The 23,690-nt window shown below is 32.5% G+C and overlaps 1 protein-coding gene across 8 annotated transcripts in view; it reads right to left on the bottom strand.

Annotated features, from left to right (window-relative positions):
• Positions 1–23,690, bottom strand: part of LOC148628040 (uncharacterized) — a 64,393-nt gene that overhangs the window by 20,342 nt on the left and 20,361 nt on the right. For 5 of the 8 annotated variants that reach the window (XM_088583838.1, XM_088583851.1, XM_088583843.1 and 2 more), the window contains 6 exons: positions 11,286–12,253; positions 9,174–9,344; positions 8,196–8,240; positions 7,154–7,225; positions 5,835–6,650; positions 5,151–5,303 (listed from right to left, as the gene is read on the bottom strand). In XM_088583838.1, the coding sequence (XP_088439964.1) occupies positions 5,151–5,303; positions 5,835–6,650; positions 7,154–7,225; positions 8,196–8,240; positions 9,174–9,344; positions 11,286–12,191 (2,163 nt within the window). In that variant the 5' untranslated portion in view covers positions 12,192–12,253. Of the gene's footprint in view, positions 1–5,150; positions 5,304–5,834; positions 6,651–7,153; positions 7,226–8,195; positions 8,241–9,173; positions 9,345–11,285; positions 12,254–22,223; positions 22,468–23,690 lie in introns of those variants that run through there. The other 3 variants (XM_088583844.1, XM_088583878.1, XM_088583870.1) reach the window with 3 other exon arrangements.

Raw genomic sequence — 23,690 nt, 5'->3', positions numbered from 1 at the left:
AGAAATAGGCTGGAGAATCCACCGTAAGTTAGTTAAACACAAATTAATTTCAGAACAGTGTCTTTGTCGTTATCATGGCAATAATCAAGATCCAACTTCGCTCTATTTCAATACACAGGGGTTTTTTTTCAATTTAAGAACATAAAGAAAGGGATACGATAGTCTTATTGCTATCCGCAGAGTGATTTGAATTTAAATTATAGTGTCAAGTTCTGTCATGTACCCTTTACAAACATACTTTTGAAAACGAGGAGTGTACCTTTTTTCGTCTTCAGAAATATGCAATTTGCAAAAGTAATGAAAAAAGTTAACCATCTAAAATACTTTTTTGCTTTTATATATAATTCATAACCTTTACATTCCAAACACGAATATCACATGGAAATATTTACCACATTCTCATAAAAATTAAAGAAATAGATTTTTTACAACATAAGTTGTATTTAAGTTCACCCAAAGGTTGTGATTTTATTACTCTTGGAATTATACACGCTAGTTGCCACTATAAAAATTAAATTTCTATTAGGAAAGTGAAATATTCCCTTAATAATTAGATGCATTACTAGGTGAGTGAGGTCAGAAAAACAATTATTGAGTGCAAGATTCAAGAGAATATTAAAAAAATGTGATAAACAGAACTATTTGATCTAGTTGAACCAAAAAGTTCACCATGAAAGTTATTTGCATTGAATGTATACAGTTCGAGGCTTTAACTGCAGAGTTGATAAGACCACAGACCTATGAAAAAGTTTAGCTTGCAAATCAAGTGCAAAAGTGCAATCTAAAAAAAAATACATGTAGACTATAGTTTACTCGTATATTTCAATAGTTCGAATTCCAACACAGGCGTGTCAGTGTAGAAGCATAGTCAACAGAAATACAATACCTCACAAAAACCTATTCCGAGGTATTTGCCATAATTACAATTCTTGTTATCTTAAGGTCTCATATTAAAAAAGAAGTTAAACTACTATTTAGCGATAGTTTATCTGCATTCTGAAGAAAGATATCTCTATCAATTACTTTAGTGGAGACACAGAAAATCATTTCTCCCACGAGTCGTTTAAGTGCAAGTGTTTGTAAGAATCAGGCATAATGGAAAAAAATCAATAACATGCATGTCAAAACCCCACCGATCTGACAATGTAATATCACTCAAGGATACTTCCTCTATCTGAAAATACCATTATTTAATCTCTGCATCACTCTGGCTTTGCTCAGAAATTGTTCAGTAGCATTTTAGAAATATGAGGTTTTGGCAGATTTATCTGCCCTTGAAATGTTCATTTTCAGTGCATTTCAATGAAATTATAACTCAATGCACCAACATTGTGTGGGTAATATTGTCTTTTCTCCTCGATTCTGATGGTGGAAATAGTCAAATTACACTATCAAAATGATGTTTTTTTCATACCACTTTTCACCAACTGCCTGATTCTTACAGAGACTGACACTTAAAAGTTTCTGTTTTGTTCTGAATATGAAAAAAAAAAAAAAATTATTGTTTAAAAACTTAAAAGATATCAAACGAGAAAGTAGAACTCGGGCAATTACCCTGACATCCAAACGGCTGATTTGACCGTTAGCTTAACGTAGGTCAAAAATGCCACATAAGGTCAAGTTCGTATATTGAAAAATGAAAGGGCAGGAATGCTAGTGTTTACACCCTATCAGTTCAGAAATCAATCTTCGATTGCAATAATTCGTTCAACTCGGTTTTATATTACAGGTGCAAAGTAAAAATAATTGACGATATTTATCAGTTAAAAGGGGTTGAGCAATTACACTTCTAGATGATCAGATGATAATATCGTTATTTACGTGTTAAAGACTATCCGTATATATTTTTGTATGATATAGGTATACATGTTTATTAAACATGGGTAACTTTTTCTTTCAGTGCGGGTGATTAATGACGCAGTTGCGTTTTTCATGATGATAAAAAAAAACTATAGCCCATTGAGGTGGAAAATGATTAAACAGAAAAGCTAAGACTTTTCAAATTTCGAAATGCTCCCGAAAAGGAGCAAAAATACTTAAAAAAAACAATAACTTTGTAAAGTCCTTTAGTCGTGTAGAATGCACGAGCAACACTTATTATTTGTCTGTGAATAAATGTCTGCAATGTATTTTATTTCTTTTGTATTTGCTTAGTTTTATCAAGACGAGGTAAAACTAAACTTGTTAAACGGACATAGAATAACTAAATTATCTCCTTATTGGAAGTTAGAGATGGGTACAAAAAAGTTATTATAAATGGCAAACAATGGAAGAAGTCGACTGTTCAGTCATTAGAGTCTTTTATATGTTCAATTTAGGTAAATAAACAATCAGTTAAACGCATCAAAATTGGAAAATATCATAGGCCGTGTACAAAATTTTCAAACTTCAAAAAACATATGGAAAAAAACCAACTCAAACGTCGCATGTATTTCTTCTTGTCAACATACTTCCGTACGTGTTAACTGAACACGTACAGGACTGCTTCTTAAAAGTTCATTTTGATTATTAAATTCTTAATGATTTAATGTATTGCATTATGTGCAAATCATCCCTCGTTAACTGTCTATTTATCAACAGTAGATTTATGACTTCTATTGATCTTTATCAATGGCCCCATACACAGCTATGTTACGGAAGCCTAGAGGGGACAAACAAAATAAATTCTATCCTTTGCTCGATATTATCAAATCGTCAATTCAGTAAAATAATATCGTTATAGTACTATATATCGTTATATACTATCGATAAATTATGACATATCGTTATCTCAAAGTAATTATATAAACGATATAATGTAAAATATGTCCCCACTTGGCTACCGTACTACAAATGTATATACACCTTTCATACTATTGATATCACAATGTAATACTATATTACTCGTGAAACGTACACCGTTTAAAGTATTCATAATTATAATTGAGTATATACTTTTATACGTGCTATTCAAAGGAAAACTCATTTTTCTTCCACAGATTTAGAATTAGTTAATCAGGCATACTTTTTAAGTTTTAGTTAATTAAATAAATAAAACAAAACGATAATGGTTTGAGCACTGACCGATTAATTTTTTTGTAATTTTTCAAACGTGAAACAAAGAAAAAGTTAATATATTTAAAAAAAAAAGAATGTAATACTACTCCGTTTGTTGTTTGGTTGTGTCTTTTTTTTTTTCGAATAAGTCAAAATAAGTGACCACGGTGTGTACTTAAAACTATTTTGGTATCTATAAGCGCGGTAAATACACACGAACAATATATATAAATATAATGAATTCTGTCTAAACTGAACTCTAAATAAAAACCAAAAAGAAACTTTTTAAAGTCCCCTTTATCACAGTTAAAATGTATTTTGAACTTTATAAACCGGACACAGATCGAAATTGTGCAAATTCCACAGTTCAAAAAAGGTTCGAATGCGTCAGGTTTCACTGTAGAAAGCTTCATAATTGAATAGATATTATGGTTATACCAGAACCTACCGCCACAAACTTTTCAATATTTTTAGGCAGGAATTGATATTGTTATCATCATGAAAAGTCTTGAATAGCCCGATGTGATTATTTTTCAAAGTTTTAGAAATATATTTCTTCAAATCTAAAAAAAAGTATTCAACTTCATGATGCCACCAAATATTGCTATTATATAATACAAGCATAGTTTAAAAGAAAAACATCAAGTACATGTAATCAAATTCGGAAGAAAAGACAGAATTTGAGAGATTATATTCAGTCAAGGGGGATTGTAATGCCTTAGACCCAGCATATGTAGTCAAAATTTCCATCGAAAAAAAAAACCCCTAAAATTTAGCACTAAGTAACTGATTTTACTAATTACATTTTGAGATTTTTTAATCATTTATGTAGCAAGTATTGCTTGTAGAGGGCTTTCCCTTCATAAAATACATGGAAATTTGGGCAAATACGAATATAAAAACATTTTGCAAGCTTTCATTTATCCAAGAACAAGCAATTTCTGAGAATGTTAAAAAGTATGACTTGAATATCGGTTGTCCTTTAGTCATAGACATTACCAACTGTGAGTCTATTTACTCAGCTCTCCAGATAAGAATCATGCAAACTGTGATTCATGTTTGGAAAGCCTACATATTTTTATTTCTGATATTGTGTGTAAAATACCATACTTAACAAAATTTACATAAGGATTGTCAAATAACCCTCGTTCAATGGAGATAAATAGTACGTAGAATGGAATGTAAAAATCGAAATTAAGGGAGATAATTCTGTAAATGACACTAAAATACAATAGAAACTATTGGATTTACAATGTGAATTCTCTCACAAGAACAGACAGATTGGAATGAATGATTATTTACATTTCATCATACAGACCTATAATGCCACTTTATAACAAAAATAAAAATGTGTAGCCTTTTTTGGGACTTATCACATTTTACAGAACTTGCATGAATCTTACTAACTTAAAGACTGCTACTTACAAACCAAACACCTTGAAACTTCTCTAAACCCATCCTTATATATACAAAAGGATTAGTTCCAATAAGGCGGATATTCGTTTTACAATGGGTTTAAACTTATTGAATGTAGAATGTAGAAGGATGCAAGATGTCTGGTTTTCACAAGTTATGGTTTATTCAGGGTTCAGTTTAGTCAGGCTTCACTGTACATGTACTAGCTAGAAATCCTTTGTTTTTAAATATGGCTGACATAAAAAAAATAGTAATCTCAGGTCGATTATAACATTAAGATCGAAAGCATGTGGGTTAAAGACTTTTATTATATAGATAGCAGTGTCTTATCGAATGTTCCCAATGTAATAAATTTCGAAAATTCACACTGTGAAATCAATTCGGTAATTTCACTCTCGCGCTTTCTCCCGCCAAAACGTCACAACTTTGATATCAATCCGCCAATCACAGAATTTAAAATTCATCATGAAAATAATGATGAATTATGAAGAAAATCTATGTAACAAATATGATAATCAATTTGTTGTCGTGAATAACCAAAATATTATCATTCGTGCCAAGAACGCTTGACAATTAAATTCGTGCGCGGAACAAGTTCCGCACACTCGTTATTACTAGGCGTTCTTCGACACTCGTGATAATATTTTGGTTATTCACTCTTTCCAATTAATTATCCTATTATTAATTACAGCACTTACTTTGTTCAGTTCTTTAAAGAAATGGCCGTATTGTAGGAGAAAGTCCTCTCTAGCTGATTTGATTAGCTGGCAATAATTCTCAACTTCAAGTTCCCTCCTCCTAGTCCAAAGTTCATCACATAGACCGGTGGCTACAACTGCTTCCTCGTGAGTCTATAAAAATTACGAAAAGGAGACCGTTAAAATAATAATATTTATTACCTTGCTTTTAAGAGTCCTTTGGTGTTTGATTTTACTATCCCCTATTTACCACGCACACATATTCAATTAGCATAATGTTAAGTAAGACCTACTTGTTTGGAAATTTTTTTATAACCCTACAAAGGAATATTCTTAACTATAGTAATATCACAAAACATAAAATTGGATTTTAATGACAATATTGCGTCAATAAAATTAGTTATTTTAAATTGTATTGTATGTGGGTAGTCTAGTTTCAATGAACAATTTACTAGTGAAAGGGAGGTAAGTCAACCAACTTTTTAGCACACTGTTGTTCGTTAACTTGTTCAGTCGTTTATGAATTTTTTGACTCGGTTTATGTGTGAAAAACACAGAGGTTAAGGACAATGGAATAAAAAGGACGTGGAATTTAATTTGAACGAATCAATTACTCATCCAAGTTTAGTATAGATCAATTTTTATAGATGGTGCACTCGAATACAATTTCAAAGACTGACTTACAAGATCGACAGGTAAGGTACTCTGTAATTGCTGCTCGTCCAAAGAAACACTCTTCTTTAACTTCGATCTATTCGTATAATTTGGCGGTGATTTGTGCTGCAAATTCTTGAGTTCTACATCCGATGTGCTCTTTCTCATCGTATTTGTGGGTGATTGTTTCGATTTATTAATAAGCGAACTTTTATTCAGAGTTTTGGATTTGCTACTCATTGAATCGGTCATCATTGGTGCGTTTAAAGACGTAAAAGCTTCTTCAGCAGCCTCGTTTTCATTTTCAACAGATGATGGATGTATCCAATATGTCTGCGCTTCCGGTGAATCTGGATGTGTCAACGTGTCCGGAGAGTCAGATCGAGTCATGGGTTTAGGTGTGTCATAATCACTGCTATCAACAATTGTACTTTCACTATCGCTATTATTGTCATTATCTAAAGTCAGTGGACGAACAATGTTAGATTTGTTCCCTTTCGATTTGTTCAACATTTTGTTTTTGGCACTTGTAAAAGCGTTCGTTTTAATACTATTTAAAGCTTTGCTATTTTGATTTTTACTAACATTTGGATGAGCCGTCGGTGGTGGCTTTTTTCGTTTATTAACCGTTGACGTTTCCTTCCGAGAAGATGGTGCCGACAAGAGCCTTTCCTTTTTATCCGATTTTGAGTCAGTGGTGTGCAGTCGACCCGTGTCTCTGACGTGCTGTAATTGTTCAATTGTTCTGAGATGGTCCCCAAGTAAGCAAGCAATGTCTTCCTTTGTCATAGCGACACCTTTCTTTGCTAGGCGCCTCGCCACTTGTTTCTCTGATGTCTGTAAAATCTGAAAGAGGAGTTCGAGTTTGAAAAAAACTTCTAAAACTTATGATTTAATATTTGGAAAAATAACGAAATGTGTATTTAATTGATTGAAACGCGTTACTTATTGTTTCTCTCTACAAATAATTAAAATGCAATTTAAAAAAAAAAGTTGCATCAACTTGTGAAGAATGGGAAGAGCATAGTAGGACAACTGGCATTTTTGAGGGCATATTGTTCAAAAGGATATGGGTAATTTATTAGTTACTCTTTCGAGTAAAGGTGACTTTTGAGTAAATCGACAGATTAAAAAGCGACATATACGATCAGACTCATTAAGGTCACTAATACTTTGTAGCAAATGCTCAAGCAAACAATAATTTCTGTCCATTTCTATAAAGGGGATTTGTCAGTTGCCCTTCAAATGAGTAATGGTAACATTGAGTAAAATAGAATTAGTATGGAATAGTCAAATAATTATACTACGTCTGACTCGTTGAGCTCAGTTTGTTCCCTACTATGACTTACCTCCTCATCTGTCGATTGAAGGTTTATTTGGACAGCCCAGGGATTTTCTGAGAACATGGTCTTAGTGTCCGACTGTTGATAAAAATATTTCGAATTTAATCGACTACAGTACAATATAGAAGCAGTGTTTTATCAAACGTTTTAACCATATTGAAAACAAACTGTTGGTTTTCAAATTGGGTGATGAGATTGTAATGCTAATAGCTACAAAAAATACTTTTATCTTAGACAAAAATAATAATATAAATTATGCAAATCACAACAAATGAGCAATTATACTGCAATATTTGTAGTCGAGAAAAAAATAAGAACAAATGTACAACAAGTTAAAGCAAATATTAAGTTGCTCTAGAAAAGAGATAAAATTACAACAAAAATAAGGTAAGATCTATATAATATCAAACTCATGAATATAAAAGTAAATATATAAATATGTTTATGATGGACGGGCGGGCAGCATCATGAAAACACTACATATAGGAAATACTTAGAATGTACATATATAATACATTTAAGTTATAGTTCATTATATGTTTTATATGGGTCTATAATTATATCATAATGTATTTACAGCCAGTAATATAATTAACTCCAGAAGACAGAGTTGGTCTCTCCTTGATTAAAATGGTGATTACCTGATAAAAGCCATTTTAAAAGTAGTTAACTGGACATGTGACAAGGAGATTTAAACTTTCAATCAAACTTCGATTATAATACATATGAAATGATAGGATGCTGATTGTTCAGTTAACTACCTAAGACATTTCACCAGGTAAGGGTCATTAAATCAAAAAAAAGAATCTAAATCCATTCCCTGAAGTTTACCATGTTACTCGCTGCAATTGTAACATAAAAGCGGAAAAAATATAAAAAATAAAGACACTAACAGCAGGGCATAATTTATGTTAGAACAAAACGTGTAGCATTAGTATACTCATAAAATGTCATCTTATAAAAATACAAATTCTAAACTACATGGGAAACGTTTGCTGGAGCAAAAAAAAAAAAAAAAACATACAAAAATAATTTGTACTTGTGTTACCTCAGTTGGACGCTTTGTCATCTCAAGACGTATGTCATTCAGTTTCTGGTCAATAAGAATAAAACATTGGAATATTGTGAATGCATCGCCTTATAAGTAAATTTATTTTACGATTATAAACACGACTTCAACTCTAAAGCCCAGAATTTGATACGTTTAGAAATTTTTTCAGTTATAAACTTAGTCATGAATCTAATATGAATGATTTAAATAAGATGTTTCTGCTGAATGCATTCTTTATGAAAGACGTAACAGCCATAATTCCTGTACTACAAATAATTAAAATATTGTCTGTTTAGAAAATGCATTTTAGGAATGTTGATTTTAATGAAAACCTGATCAGAAAAACATTTGGGATACAAGGACATGGTCCCACAACAACAGTACAATTTTGTGGCGGCCATGCCATATGATTCCTTAAAATTTTGGGCTCCATAGAGAGAAAAAAAATCACTTAAAAGTCTATAAATGGAAACAAAATGTAACAGTATCTGGGATCTAGTTAAGTACAGGTCCACATAAGAAACATGCAAAGTGTTATAAGTCTTAAACTTTATAAATAGTGTCTTCTTCTTGTCGTTCGCCATTGCACTTGAATGCCAGTCTATAAATAGTGTGAATGCGCTCATAGTTAACAACCAAACTGATGTTGAGAAATGTAAAAAAATGACTGGGTATATATAGTGATCCAAAGTGCTAAAAATGACAAAAAAATGTTTTTCAAAAGAGGTCAGTTTCACTGCTTTAAATACGTTCATCGCATTCCAAATCTTAGATACAATTCTAATCTATGCATTCTTATTCTGCATGTAAGATTTTACGCTGTTAGGAAAGAAGATTTTTTTTATTTCCTTATCTTAACTGCATAATTTTTAGTTGAACCTGTACTTTTTGTCATTCAAGGGAAGGATAATACAGGGAAAAAAACCTAGAAAAAAGACAGTTATTATTATTTAACCGAAAAACAAATCGTCTTACCGTTACTTCGATCCTTGGTGTGACGTCACTTGTCATGCAGCTGAAAACGAAGGCTACGAGCTGATTTCTAAGATTTTTCATTATCCCTTCATAGTCATTCTGGGTGAGCCTCCCTCTCCTCCTCCTCTCTCGGAGAGAATTCATAAACATTGTTACTAAGTCATCCATTTTCTGTTGAATACAATGTAGGTTAGAACATGTTAAATAAAATTAACAATGTTACATCGATTTCTAAGCAGCCTTTGAGAAAATTATATTGTACGTATAGTGCTAAGTCCAACTTGAATGCAGCATTGAGTACTGCTCTCCTTTATGAATGTACATAGCGAAAACTTTGACCTAAATGGGATGAAGCAGTCATCCAATGACATATAATGTAGGAACACATTTGAACTGTTCTGCTTCAAAGATTGATCACTCCCTATCTACATCACCAATAATGCAAAACACTTTTGTTTCAACAAATTGCATCTGTACTAAATATTAGTTTATTATTAATAAGTAAAATATGTCGTTTCCAGTAACGTATTTCTACCATATTCAAGATCAGACAAAGATTGTAGATGTATCATTGTTAAAACACATTCAACTGCTAACTATACCGATTCTGGGGGTAATGTTCTATTGTTTTATCAATCACGTTAGTATAACAGTGATTTCAATAGATATCCCATGTTATATAGAGAAAATGATATTTTAATGTCTTCCCTTTATTTGAAAATCATCATATAATGCGAGGTGTTCGGTATTTTTTAATTTAATTGGAAGTAATTAGTCAATTCTAAATGTTCAAATTCCATTGTAAAAATATAAATTTTAACCTCTCAGATTTCTATTGATTTTAGCTTATGCTGTGACTGTTTTTAAATTGAACCAGCATCATAGGTTTGCTAAGAGCATCTTCATTTGGCGGGGTAAGAAACCGAAAGGCCTTGTTTTTTGAAATTTAAAGAATAAAATATTTTTAACCATTGATAAACATTGTCAACCTTGCTGTCACAACCCTTTATATGTCAGAATTATTGCCTAAAGGAACAAGCCATTTGGGATATGAAACCATGGTAACGTGTCGCATTGATTAAAATAAAAAATCTAGGTAATGAAAACTATATTTGATTTTATTTTAATTTCACTCTGATGACCATTTCTACTTTATTTTCCATGAGTTCTTAAGGTTAGATGCATTTGTTCTCTAAAAATATTTTTCGATCGAAACTTGTAAATTAGAATTGCTTAGTGGCTTATGTGCAAAATTTCTTGACCTAGATAATGCACACGAAAACCACTCAAAACCCAAATTCACAACACATCAACTAAACAGCAGATTTTTTTTTAATATACAGAATCAATTTCATTGCTTAATGGTATGCTCTTTGCTGTGAAGCAAGCAAACTACCTACAACCTCTTTATCTAAAAACTAAATGCATGAATGTGTTTTATATATATATTATATTGTCTACGTATATCAAATGCAAACAATTCAACTGTCTAACACAAGTGGTCCTCTTTTAATTATTAAAGTTTTAATCAATTGTAGCTTGATGACTACGTGCAAATATGATAAAACAAAAATATAGTTACTAATATAAGTTTCTATGGCACATGCATAATTTAAAATATATTTACATATTTTTGTTAGTAACAAACTGTAAACAAACTTTGAAAATAATTAGTTTGTTGTTTCTTCTCGAGAAAAAAAATCTGAAAGATGTGAATCCGTTCTAATCATGCAACTGATTATACATATTACTAATAACAGAGAAATAAGCGTTATGGAGAGAAACATTAGTAAAAAAGCTCATTTATTTAGAGTTTATAATATTGATATTTTAATTTCAAAGTGTTTTGAAATTTTTAAAAATACATAAATATGCGGAACTGTCATTTAAAAAAATTATTAAATCAACATTTAAATATTTTTAACAGTCATTTGAATATTTTGAAACAATTATTTGAATATATCTTATTGTCATTAAAATATTTTGAACAGTCATTTTACTACTTTAAATAGTCACTTAAATATTTTGAATGGTCATCTAAATATTTTGAACATTCATTTGAAAATTTGACTTACTTCTCCGTTAAAGTGTTACTAATGTATGTGCACTAACCCTTTGTAGGTGAGGGCATAAGCTATTAATAGGTTCATCCAAATCCGTGTTAGTAGGTGAACACAGCCCGTCAGCCGGCATTAGTAAAATACTGGATATTGACATCTCGCTTGCTTTCTTCATCAAATTAGCATCATAACGCCTGTAGCTGTCACTTACAATTCTATAATAGTCCATTCCAGACGCCGACCTCGATGTCAAATTTGCCTCGGTCTCATCACCCAATACGTCATCTTGGCTTACCCATCCCTTCCGCTGTGACGACTTTCTAGATTGACCAGTGGTTTCATCTGGTATAACCCAAGTTTCGCCGTCGCTGGCTTCCTCCGAGCTACTGTTCAGGTCTCCTATTACAGTAGGCTCTGATTTGTCTTTGGCACTTTTGAGACGACTAGCTTTAGTTTGTTTATTTCTTTGATTGACATTATTACCATTTGAGTCACCATAGAAACTGTCTTCTCGATCAAGATCCTGCTCACTTTCTTCAAGTGAATTTGCACCATTTTTACCAGTTCTTATCATTTTTACTAATTTGTCCTCAGTCAACGCAACATCTTTAGATTTTTTATTAGATGATGATCTATTTCCAAGACGACACGAGTGCGGACGTAATACTTTGGTAACTTCGCTCGGTAAAAAATCATCGTCCGAAGAATCTTCATCTCCGCCATCATCTTCGTCGATGATATTATATTCGCTGTCTGTGTCCACCCGATTGAACCCCGGAAGTCCATGCGGAATCTCATTCTCTACGATACCAGAGTCACGAGATTCGCAAGGATGCAACTTCCGGGGTGGTAAGATAATGTTATCGTTTACATCTTCCTGTTTAACATCATGGACACTTGCGGATATGACTACAACTGACCTCTTTGTGTTACACAAAACGCTAAATCCTGTTCCCATTCCAGGAGTTATCGAACCTGGTCTAAATCATTGATGTCTGTTATGGTCATTTCCTTTGCTGACTGAAAATATAAAGAGTTATTTTTATAGCTGTCTAAAACTGAAACATATTGTCTCAGTTTAATGTTTCATTGCATTTTTCTCATTATTTTGGAAAGTTCCTTTGAAATTAATTGAAATGAACGAGAAATCTGCCTAAGTATGATGTAATGGAATTACATGTGACCATAGAAATATTGGCAAGCAAAACTCCTGGCATTATAATCCTTAACGCTATTTACAGAACAAAAGAGTCCTGCTCTCATGAAATCGGAGTAACACACATGTACAGAAATTAAAATTAAAGAGACCAAGATACCCACTTAGAGTGCACACCACTTTCCTTTTACAAAGAGGTGAATAAAGATTGAAATTTTACAAAAGAATTAATAAATCAAAATGGCATGACTCTTCAAATATTGCAACCTTCGATAGTAACGATAAAATTTATTCAATATTTCCTACAATTAGCTATGAAATTCAAGTCTGCCTGCATGCTATATTGATGTGTGTTAAATAGTCTTATTTTAAGCGGACAGGTAATGATTTTCACCGAATAATTTACAATTTTATTTTATCAGATACGACTAAATATCTATAATAACAAGAAGAGATTTAATAAGATTTTTTCTTTTCTTCAGGTTGAGAATGATATTCCATTGTCATTGGGGGGAGCAGAGGTGTCTATTAATTGTGCATATTAGATAATACTGTCAAAAAGCCAATGACGACGATACTGGGTTATAGTCTTTTTTCTAATATTCTTGTTCAATTGCATTATCAAGATAACATGCTTTGCATATTTCAATTTTTACCCATATCGCCATATTTTATAATTACATCATTCACTGACACACTTTTATGACAGACGATTATTTCTGTTACATTTTCTTGTTTTAAAGTATTATTATCAAAATCGCAATTAAAGAAACTTACTCCTTTTTGATATTACTAATGATTTAAGGGGGTACCTAATATATTCTCTGAAATTTATTTAGCTCGTTTAAATTTCTTGAAATTTTATTCCGTGTTTTACTTTGATAAAAAAAGCAAAATATATAAATTTCCAGACATTTTAATCACATTTTTCATGGGAATAATTTCAATGAACATATAGTAGCTTTATCAACAAAACTTTTGATCAATAAGATGCTTTTGAGTTTGATATCAGAATGTCACAAAATAAAACGTTTTGCTGATTAAGTTATTTCATTGATGTGTTGGGTACCCCCTTAATTATTAGTAAAAGATGAATAAACATTGACAAAAGAAGCCTTTCATTCCAAACCCTTTTAGACTACACAATGTCTTATTTTGTGTTTTTGTTGCAAAAGCCTCGTACATAAATGTTTTGGTGGCGCAAGCGTCACGGATATTTACCGGGCAGATAATTTTTACGCGGCACTTTCCTCGCTGACAAATGTTATGGATTCAATTGTTTCTCATCTGCTTCTAACCATAAATGGGTTTTCTGGTTAGTTACATTTGTATTCAAATGTTTGAAATGAATATAGGAGAGAAAAAACATTAAAAAATTAGATCAATAATTTTGATCACCAGGCGCGTAGCTGAGGCCAAATTGAAGTGTAGGCAAAATTACGGCAGGCTGTCGCTTTAGGCCCCCAGCAGGTACAGGGCGGAGCCCTGGTAGGGGATCCAGGGGCCGAAGCCCCCCCCCCCCCCGAAGCTCCGCGGAGATAGCGTTTTAGAGCATCATTTATGCATCTCCTGGATGTATTTTATCTCAACAAAAAAGAAAGGCAATTTAAGTGCAGGCAAAAGCTTTTTTGGCTAACGGCAGCTACGCGCCTGATCACAAACTTAACATCATTTTGGTCTGATATCGAATACAAGTAAATCACGAGGTAAAATATCAAAATTCAACAAAGAATACGTAGACGATTAATGTTGTCAAATAATTATTTGGTCACTGGAGTTATCTGATAGCATTCTTTTCAATGATCTCGCACTTGTAAAATCATGCAATGGGTAATTGAAGAAAATTTTATAAATTCGTGAAACACTTGTCAAACTTCAAACATTTAAAGGAGATATTGTACTAAACTCTTAACAGACCTCTACCTTGACTGGATAGCTTTTTGATCGATCATTCTTCATTTTTATTGAAATATTATGTGTTCAACGCGGTATGATTTGAGTGTCTTTTTACTAGCCCATGCTGTAGTTGAGTGTACTTTATAACCTTCTCACTGTAAAGGGTTTCCTCAAACTGCTATTAACATCTTGTTTACGAAAGCAGTATTAATCATGGATGAATTATCATTTTAAAAAATACATATTGATCTAAAAGAGTAAGTTTCTTTTCCATAATCAGTTCAATGGTCTCCGTACAATTGATGGATCGTCGTAATTGATTTTTCAAATAACCTTTCAAAATTTGAAATGTAAACATTAACAGCATTATTCATATGTCTTCACATTCACTGAGCAAATTTCAAAAGGAAGAAAATTTTGTTTGACATATTTTGACCTACCAATTTGCTGTCGTGAACCTTATCAAATTATTAGCTAATGTGTTGATTTATATTTTAACTCTACTAGACTCCATTAAAAAACGAGGACCTTGGACCAGATTCGACTTTCACGTCGATAGAAATAAAATTGACAGAGGTAAAAGACAGATATTTATACAAATAATCAATGAAAATGGATAAACTTTCATTTTCGCGCCATTTCTTGATCAATAGGGACTTTGGATACTGCAGCATGTTATAATAATGTGCGTTTTTTGAGTGTTCAGATAAGTAGAAATGAGAAAAAATACAATTCTGTGTTAGAGTATAATGTCCATATATATATTGTTAAAAAAACAAACGAAAGGGCTTTGCTATTTTTGGCCATTGTGATTTGCTTGTTAATGGTATGACGTAAAAGAATTTATTAAAATGAATTCACGTTGTGATTGTAAAGCAAAAATAAATATTGATTCTTTATCCGTCTTCAATTTCAATTTGTAAATTCACCAAAGGTTGTGGTTTATTCACATTACTCGTTTGGGAAACCGTATCACAACTAAACAAGAAGTAAACAACTCCGCAAATAATGCAGACGATAAGCAAACCCACGATTCCTTTCTTATCTCATTAACAAACTGAAAAATGTTTGACCGGTTGTTAACTTCTTCATTATTTTGCAAATTTATTAATCTAGTTTAAAGAATTATCCGGATGTTGTCTAAATATGCAATACTATTTCCCCGGAGACAAATTATTTCATCAATATGGTACACTAGCATTCGATCAATCGGGTCTGTCACATTATAAACAGTATAGTGCTGATCTTTTGTTCTCGAGCCCACCCTTACAAGCATTCTGATAACCGAGGCTGGATTTCTGCCAAGTGTTTATTGAATTTTATTGATATTAAATCCTTTATTTTAATAGGCATAAATTCAAAGAATGAACTGCGTGTAACAATTAGAATATGAAAAACAAACTACGAGTATTAAATAATTCATACATTAAACTATTTCTGGTTTAGAATCACATACGTCTGACATGTATCTTTTAAATCTGTAATCTTCAAAATCATGCTATTGCTGTGTTGTGTACATAGGCTTTGAATTGTATTTCTTTCCATTGTTTTGATACAAGCTATACATTTATGGATGGAATCAACTAGATCCAGACATATTGTAAAAATGGTCCACTGGACCTACATTTTATCCGCAAACGTTCTCTGTAAATACATACCTCAACTAATGTAGTTGTAAGTTAACTTATGTGGGTTGTAGAAGTTAAGTGTGTCAGTATCTGTAAGAATCAGGCAGTGGGTGAAACATGACGTGACAAAAACCACCATTTTGATGGTTTAATTTGACTATTTTCACCATCTGAATCAAGGAAAACAGACAAGATTTTCCATATTATGCTGGACCATTGAGTTACAATTTCACTGAAATGCACTGAAAACGAACATTTCAAGGGCAGATATCTCTGTCAAAAACCTCATTTTTTTTTCTAAGATTCCATTAGAAAAAATTCTGAGCAAATCCAATGATGCAGAGATCAAATAATGGTCTTTCAAAATAAAGGAAGCATTCTTGAGTGATATTTTATAGTCAGATCGGTGGGGTTTTGACATGCATGTTTCTGATTTTTACCATTTTGCCTGATTCTTACAAACGCTTACACTTAAATACTTCTTTCTTAGCTTTTTTATTACATTTCTTTCCAATAAAGATTTAAAATACGAGTCAAAAAATAGCAAGCACGTCAAATCTTAAAGGCATCCCATTACTGCTCATTAATTACCAATTACCCTCTCGCTAACATTGTGATATAAAGTTATATTTCATATCAAAAATGATATCTGGCAATCAATCAATTTATTGGACAAATGTTTCTCCGTGTGGCTTTTGAAATTTGAAAATAAAATGTTTTTAAACTAATGTCGTTATTAGCCGTCAAATGGACCGTTGCTATCAAAATTAAAGACCCGGTGATATTAATTGTCTGTGATCAGTTGACTGGATGCTGGTAAACGAACGATGAATGGGGCCATTCAGTGATGATTATCTCCCTTTTTGTGAATCAAAAGTCACAAAGGCATAATAATGGTCCACAAAGTTTTTTTTAAAAACAAAAAACTGGGTTAAAATGCGTAGCGTGTTTGGGAGATGGGAAGTCCTTTGGAAAGTACGATCTTGCAATCAAACTTAAATAAAACGTCTTGCACAGGAGTGTTTTAGTGGTGGTCCATACATTAACTTTAAATACTTTATGTATTAGTTCTGTAAAAAAAAACATGAAAACGTAACTTTCCTTTCTTGCAATTGTTATTAGAAAATGAATTATGCATCTATTAGCGTCGATAAGTGAGAAAAATTTAAATGCATACGTAGTTAAGTAAAAGCATATTCAATTGCAACTAACACTAATTTATACTGTCGGAAAGAAAATAGGGATTATTGTCATACCGCATCCCACATTTTGACAACTGGACTTCAGTATTTGCACCATGAGATTTACACCTTCCTGTTTCATTACGTATCACTCCGCGAGGTTAAGTACTTAGCGTGACAGGTGTAAAGCTTTAAAGTAGTTCATATACCCTCTGTACTGGAGATTGTAAAATCAGAATTTTTGTTATTCTACGATCGTAGGTTCTATCAATTGGCCTAGATTCCCATAACCAGGTTTCCATCCTCTATCATCCCCTTTCTGATCCTAACATGGGTATTTAACCATAAAACAGATAATATTACATCGCAAAACAATTCTGTTCAAAACGTAAAAATGAATATAGAATGGAAAACGCTATATACATGCATTTTATGTAATAAACCCTGTCTTTGATATCCTAATCGATGAATAACAGAGATTTGTCTCGGGACACTTTCATCGATTCCTTTTTTTTAAGTTCATAAGGTTTTTGTAATCGATTCTCATGGCGATATTCATGACATTTTTTTAAACAGGTCTGCTTGCTAATATTCATTTTCTTAACAGTTCTGACCTAAAATGTTTAAATTCTATTTATAATAGTTTAAAAAAATGCAAATATTGAGTCTAAGCACAGTAAGAGAATTTTCAACACTTTTAAGTGCCTTTTAGTATTTAAACTGACAAGTTAGTCAATATTGTAACGTTAACAAAAATAGCTACCTACGGATTTAAACCGTTGCAAATAAACCTCCGAAATTCTTCAGATCTAGATCAATAACGCCATTAAATTTGAAGAGAGAAAGGTCAAATTTATAAATTTGCTATGATTTCTATTTTATCTTTAAAGAAATCAAATCTGTATAATAATTATGTTACAATTGTTGATTTAAAGGGCGATTATGTCAATTGGAGCTTTTAATTTCGTTCATTTTGGAAGATTTTTGGTGTTCCAAAATAATTTTATATCATTGTTATGAGGGTATTTCTGTATACATCACATGTCTTTCCCACAAATTAAAGTGGCAAGAAAACTAAGGAGTCCGAGCAAAAAACTCAAACCATTGTTACTCTTTGCAGGGGAGAGACCTTTCAAGTATTAAGCCTTAAATAGATTGCTCCTCACATGGAAAGCGAAGTACCAAGCGGTTTTATTTGGCGAAGGTTATCATCAATAAGAGCGGAAGGTGCACGATTTACCAACTTCAGAGGAGGTCATAATTAAACGGTAATATACCAATCGGTATCAATCACAAAGAAAATTTGCTAATATTATACAATCTCTTGATCTCTGTCAACAGCTTGGCATATTTATTACAAGTATAGAGCAATAATGATTAAAAAATACGTTAGTTAACCATCTCTGGTTGTAAAGCTACGTTGATGGTTGTAAAGTACTCTTAGTAAAATTGAAGATTGCCTTAGTTATTGTTGTGATTTATGGACTTTAAAATATGTAATTAAAACAAACTAGACAGTCTTTCACTAATATTTCAGAGGTGAGTTCCGGGTTTCGAGGTATCTTATTGGTCATAAGGTTTAAGTGTTTTAACCGTCTTGCTCTTGTTACGCTGAATGATCAATTATGTTTGGTAACCTAGTCGGTTCATACGAATGTGGTAAATGCCCAAGATAAGGAAACTTTACTTTAGTATCAGTCTTCATAAAAATCAGACAGGAGGTGATTCATGCATGTCAAAGCCCCACCAACTTTACTTTTATTTCCTATTCAGAATCAGTTACAGACCACATCACAAAGTCTTGGTTTTTAATTTGGGTGTTGGGCTTTTGAGATAAAATTTATATAGATTGTGCATGAAATTAGAACTTTGTTAGAGTTATCGTGCAGATCTTAATACAGAAAATACTAATGTTACCTAAAATATAGCATCTGAAGACCGAAAAAAAACATTGTTTGTTTGGTGGGTTTTTCTACAATAACTTGATGCCCATATTATTACATTTTAGTGCACGCCAAATAATTGTGATGTACACACATTATTATTTTATTGTGTGCACGTTGTAATATCTTGTGTAAACAAAATAGTTATCTATGAAGAGAAAAAGATGCATCTGATGTTCGCACTTTCTCAAGGATACATTATAAACACAATTAAATCGATCTCAAACTACCTTCGCTATCCAAAGGTTGCGGTCCGGTTCCGGACCTCCTCCCCCACCCCACTTCCAATCCTCAACTTTCCGTAAGTACTATATTGTGCATGTTGTATGTAATATTTGTTGAGATACTAATTGGAAGATATTAATATGTACGAACAAAATATTCTGCACATAATATCTTTTTTCGTGGACACCAGTCCCCCGTAATCAAGAATCACAATCCACTTCTTCCACTTTTGCCCACATTTCAACAAGCAGCTTAAAATTGGATAGCATCACGACAGGAATAACGAAGTCAGCAGATTCAACAAAATATGCTAGGGGTCAATCCAACATGCCTGATATGTTGTTGTAATCTCTGTTTGATCTCTTCGGTAAGTAAGTGTTGAAAACAATTTTGAATGAAAACATCAGAACACTTCTTTCATCTTATGAGCAAAGTGGGTTACTTAAGATTTAGATGAATCTATTTTGTTTGTACAACTGTTTCCCCTACGTAGTATTATCAGACAATTTGAGGCAAAAAGCCAAATGTTCAAAAATTTTTAGATTGTTGAATTGAATATTTTAAAGCTTAAATCAACACTGTGCCGTTTCTATACACAGCAGATAGCTACACCGTACATACTTCAGATAAGATCGCTTTAAGAGCAAACATGATCTTTTTCTGAAGTAACTCTTAATAAAGTGTACTTAACTAAAAAAAAAACTTGAATACATATATATACAGTGAAACCTCTCACAGTAATCTTCCAAGGGAGAATATATCTTGGTCATATAGGACAGGTGGTCTTTATATACAGGTTAATTTTCATAGAATCCTATGCTAGTTACATAGGGATATTTTTATCATACGCTCTTAAAATAGATTATTGCTGAATGCATGGGGTCGCTACGACAAGTTGTAATACTTGAAAGAGTTGTGTCCCTTTCCCTAGGTCTACCTCCTTAAAGTGACCTTCCAAGGGAGAATATATCTTGGTCACATAGGACAGGTGGTCTTTATACAGATCAATTTTACATAGAATACACTACATTGGAATATTTTTATCACACATTCTTAAAATAGATTATTGCTGAATGCATGGGGTCGCTAACACATGTTTGACTGTATGTCGTTCAATCAAAATTCCAATGAAATTTTTATGGACGCTACAAGTTACTGCTTATTTCATTATTTTTAGGCCTTGTAAGATCTGCAAATTAAGGGATTTTAATGATACATTTTGTCTTATTTATTATGAGTGAAATTGACTTGCAGGGGACTGTTTTATATTGATTTTTATCTCCTAAAACGACAAGAACGATCCTGTGATGGATTTGAATCATAAATTATAATTCATAAAGTTTATAAAACTCACAGTAAGTTTAAAAAAATTAGTATACCATATCCACATCGTTGTTATATTTGGTCTCCGTTGGCCAAAAACCTTTTAGCAAGCATTTCATTTTTTTGGTTTTCTATTAATTTTGAAAAAGACCTTACTAATGATCCATTCGTGTCAAGGCACGCATTAATTAATGCAATATTTACGTAAATATATATGGCGGTGAAATAAAAATGTCCTCATAAAACGCGGAATATGGAATCAGCCCTGCGAGTGTGCATTTTTCTTGTTTATTAAAGTTTCCGTTATAAATAATCTTGATTAACATCTTTTTTATTAAATTTTGTACTTTAACTTTTTACTCTGTTGGTGTAAAAGTAAAAACAGCAATAAAATTCATCAACTCTGTTGGTCTTCTGTTGCATCTAAGGAGGAAGGCCTAGGGTAGGGGACACAACTCTTACAAAGCATTGGAATGTTTGTATTCAAAACTTTACATTAATCTCGTGAAAGCATCAAAGTTACTTGGACTGATTTCATCCTGTTCCAAATGAAAGCTTGATAAGCATTGGTGAAATTGAATAGGATACAAAAATATCACTGATTTCATGAGTTATGTCCCTTTCCATAGGTCAACCTCCTTAACTCAACCTATTTAATCTGGAGAGCTGCTTAGTTTGTTCAAAGTATTCATCAACGTCAATATTCGATTTTTTTTTTTTTATAAAATGACAGCCAAAGATCCTGACAGATCTTTTCAAAAATATACAGTACTACAGAGCATGCCTAGAATTATATTTTGAAACTTTCATTTATTGTAAAAGGTTCCTTTCAAAAAGAGACATTCGTCATGAAGACATGAAAGTCAAATCAAAACCCTTTTTTTCAACTACATAGTCCATTGAAAACGGACTATGAAAACAGAGTCAAGCGCACCGGTCTTACATGGACTAATCCTACCAAAACGGCTATTTATATCATAGTCAACTAAAATTAGATCAAAAAGACGACGTTACGGGCATCTGTTTTACAAAGGTCAACATCCAATTAAAACGGCCAATTCAATTATTTCACAGCCGTTGTTTGAGACGGTAAAAATAATGCAATAAAAGCTGTGCGTAATGAAACCTTTTTTCTTACTTTGTATAGATTGCATCCGCGTCGTAAAAAAGGGGAAAGGTAACTATGCTAGTTCTTGATGAGTGTATTAGATCTTCTCCACTCATGAGAGAGATACATCGTCTCGTGTAAGAAATAAATGTACGAGATCTTGAATAGGAACTCGTTTAAGAATCAATTATGCTTTGCTTACTCCTTTTATCGCACCAACCAAGCCCCATAGAGCGACTGTCATCTGGGTAATGGTGGCGTCGTCTAGTCATTATGACAAGCACATAATTTGCGGGGTAATTGTTGCCTATATATCACTTCCATCTTTATACAATGACAGTTTCGTATCTGCCAGTACTAGGCAAATTGCCATACAGATTATCACTCGGAGATAAAACATTAAATTTTAAAGTTAATTTGCTTTTGAATATAAGCCTAGGTTTGGTTAAATGTTAAATGCACGTTTAGATCATATCTTATGAGTTTTGTAGAGTTATTTACTCTCCTAATTATATCCGTCGTTTACTTACGTTTATAGTTTTCTACTCTGGTGCGGGGACGTCATGTGCCAATTTCAGCAAGGTACGAATTATCATATGGATTTCCGATCGTGAAAGTTAATTTACTTCATCCAACAGTAACTGGTAGAATTCAAGTCAGCTCTTATTTCTTAAGTGGTGAAATTGTATGTCGAAGTTGACTTATAATGCATCAAATATGAAGCTTACTTGGGTCACTCAGTCATTGAGAAGGCGGGTACACTAATCCCCATAAAAATGCCGTGACTAATGACTAATAAATTACTGGAGAACTGTTACACATTCACACAACCGTAGCAAAACTGGCGTAAAACGTGTCCCTAAAATCAGATATTGATAGGAAAAAAGATCTGGCCCATTACCCTAAATAGCTCTTAAAATATCAATCATTTGTTCATTTCATATTTTACGTACATTATCATAAATACTGAAGAACTTTATCAAAAGTTATTATTGTTTTTCACTGCTCTGGGTAAATTTCAGATTCTGACTACGTATTAGTGGGTTATAAAAATTACTAATCTGAAAAGGTCATGTAATCGCTAACCTGATAATCTAAGAGTATAGTTGCACTTCAGCTAGTGTACGGACTGATATTTACATAAAAGAGGAGGTCCGTCATTATTGAGCTCTTGATTCCAACTATAATCACAAGACGGACTTATATTTACATAAAAGGGGAGGTCAGTCTTTATTGAGCTCTTCGATTCCAACTAATCACAAGACAATTTAGAATATCGTGAAACGGTCTTTGAAATAATGTGTATATCCGAATTTCGACGTAGCCAGGATGTTTCCTGACTAATTGTGTACACAATCAAATGAGTAATTCACGCATAACAAAACCTTTACTATAGCTTTGTCGCGTTGTAAAGAAAATGTAAATGTGTTTTCTTTCTAGATAGATACTCTTCTGTTTTTTTTATTAGTACCAACAGGGCCCCGCTCGACATTTGAAACTAACCCTAGACGCTGCAGACAGCCTTCTCGGGAAATGCAAGAATCTTGCAATTTTCGTAATGTTATCCGATTGTCAAACGAGGATTGATTGGAATAATCAATTTTCTTAGAATTTCAAAAGGCCTGTCTAGAGCAAATTAACGTCTCTCCCTGCGTGGAGCTTGGTCCCTGATAGAATTTCCAAAGTCGAGCAAAGTGAAAGAGTTTACCTATTTATCAACTTGTTACAAATTTCGTACGACAAATGTGTACAAAACCATCACTTGCTGCTACTGAATAGATTATTTGTAAAAAATCAATATTTACCCTGTATTTGGTTTCAAATGAACTCCTAGTCATTAGTTTAAACAAATTTACAAAAATTGTCAATATGTTTTATTTCAACAATATCCATTAGTGTGAAGAAAAAAACGTTTACAGAATAAATAAGTATATATTGATAAATGAGGTGTAACCCTTATTTTAAGAATTGTAAATAAAACTAAACCTACTCTTTAC

The sequence above is a fragment of the Perna viridis genome, chromosome 1, assembly GCF_037379345.1.
Source record: "Perna viridis isolate PV_CMFRI_1.1 ecotype Kerala chromosome 1, ASM3737934v1, whole genome shotgun sequence".
NCBI classification, from domain to species: Eukaryota; Metazoa; Mollusca; class Bivalvia; order Mytilida; family Mytilidae; genus Perna; species Perna viridis.
The sequence above is the reverse complement of the archived record's forward strand: the minus strand, read 5'-3'. Positions and strand labels throughout refer to the sequence as shown.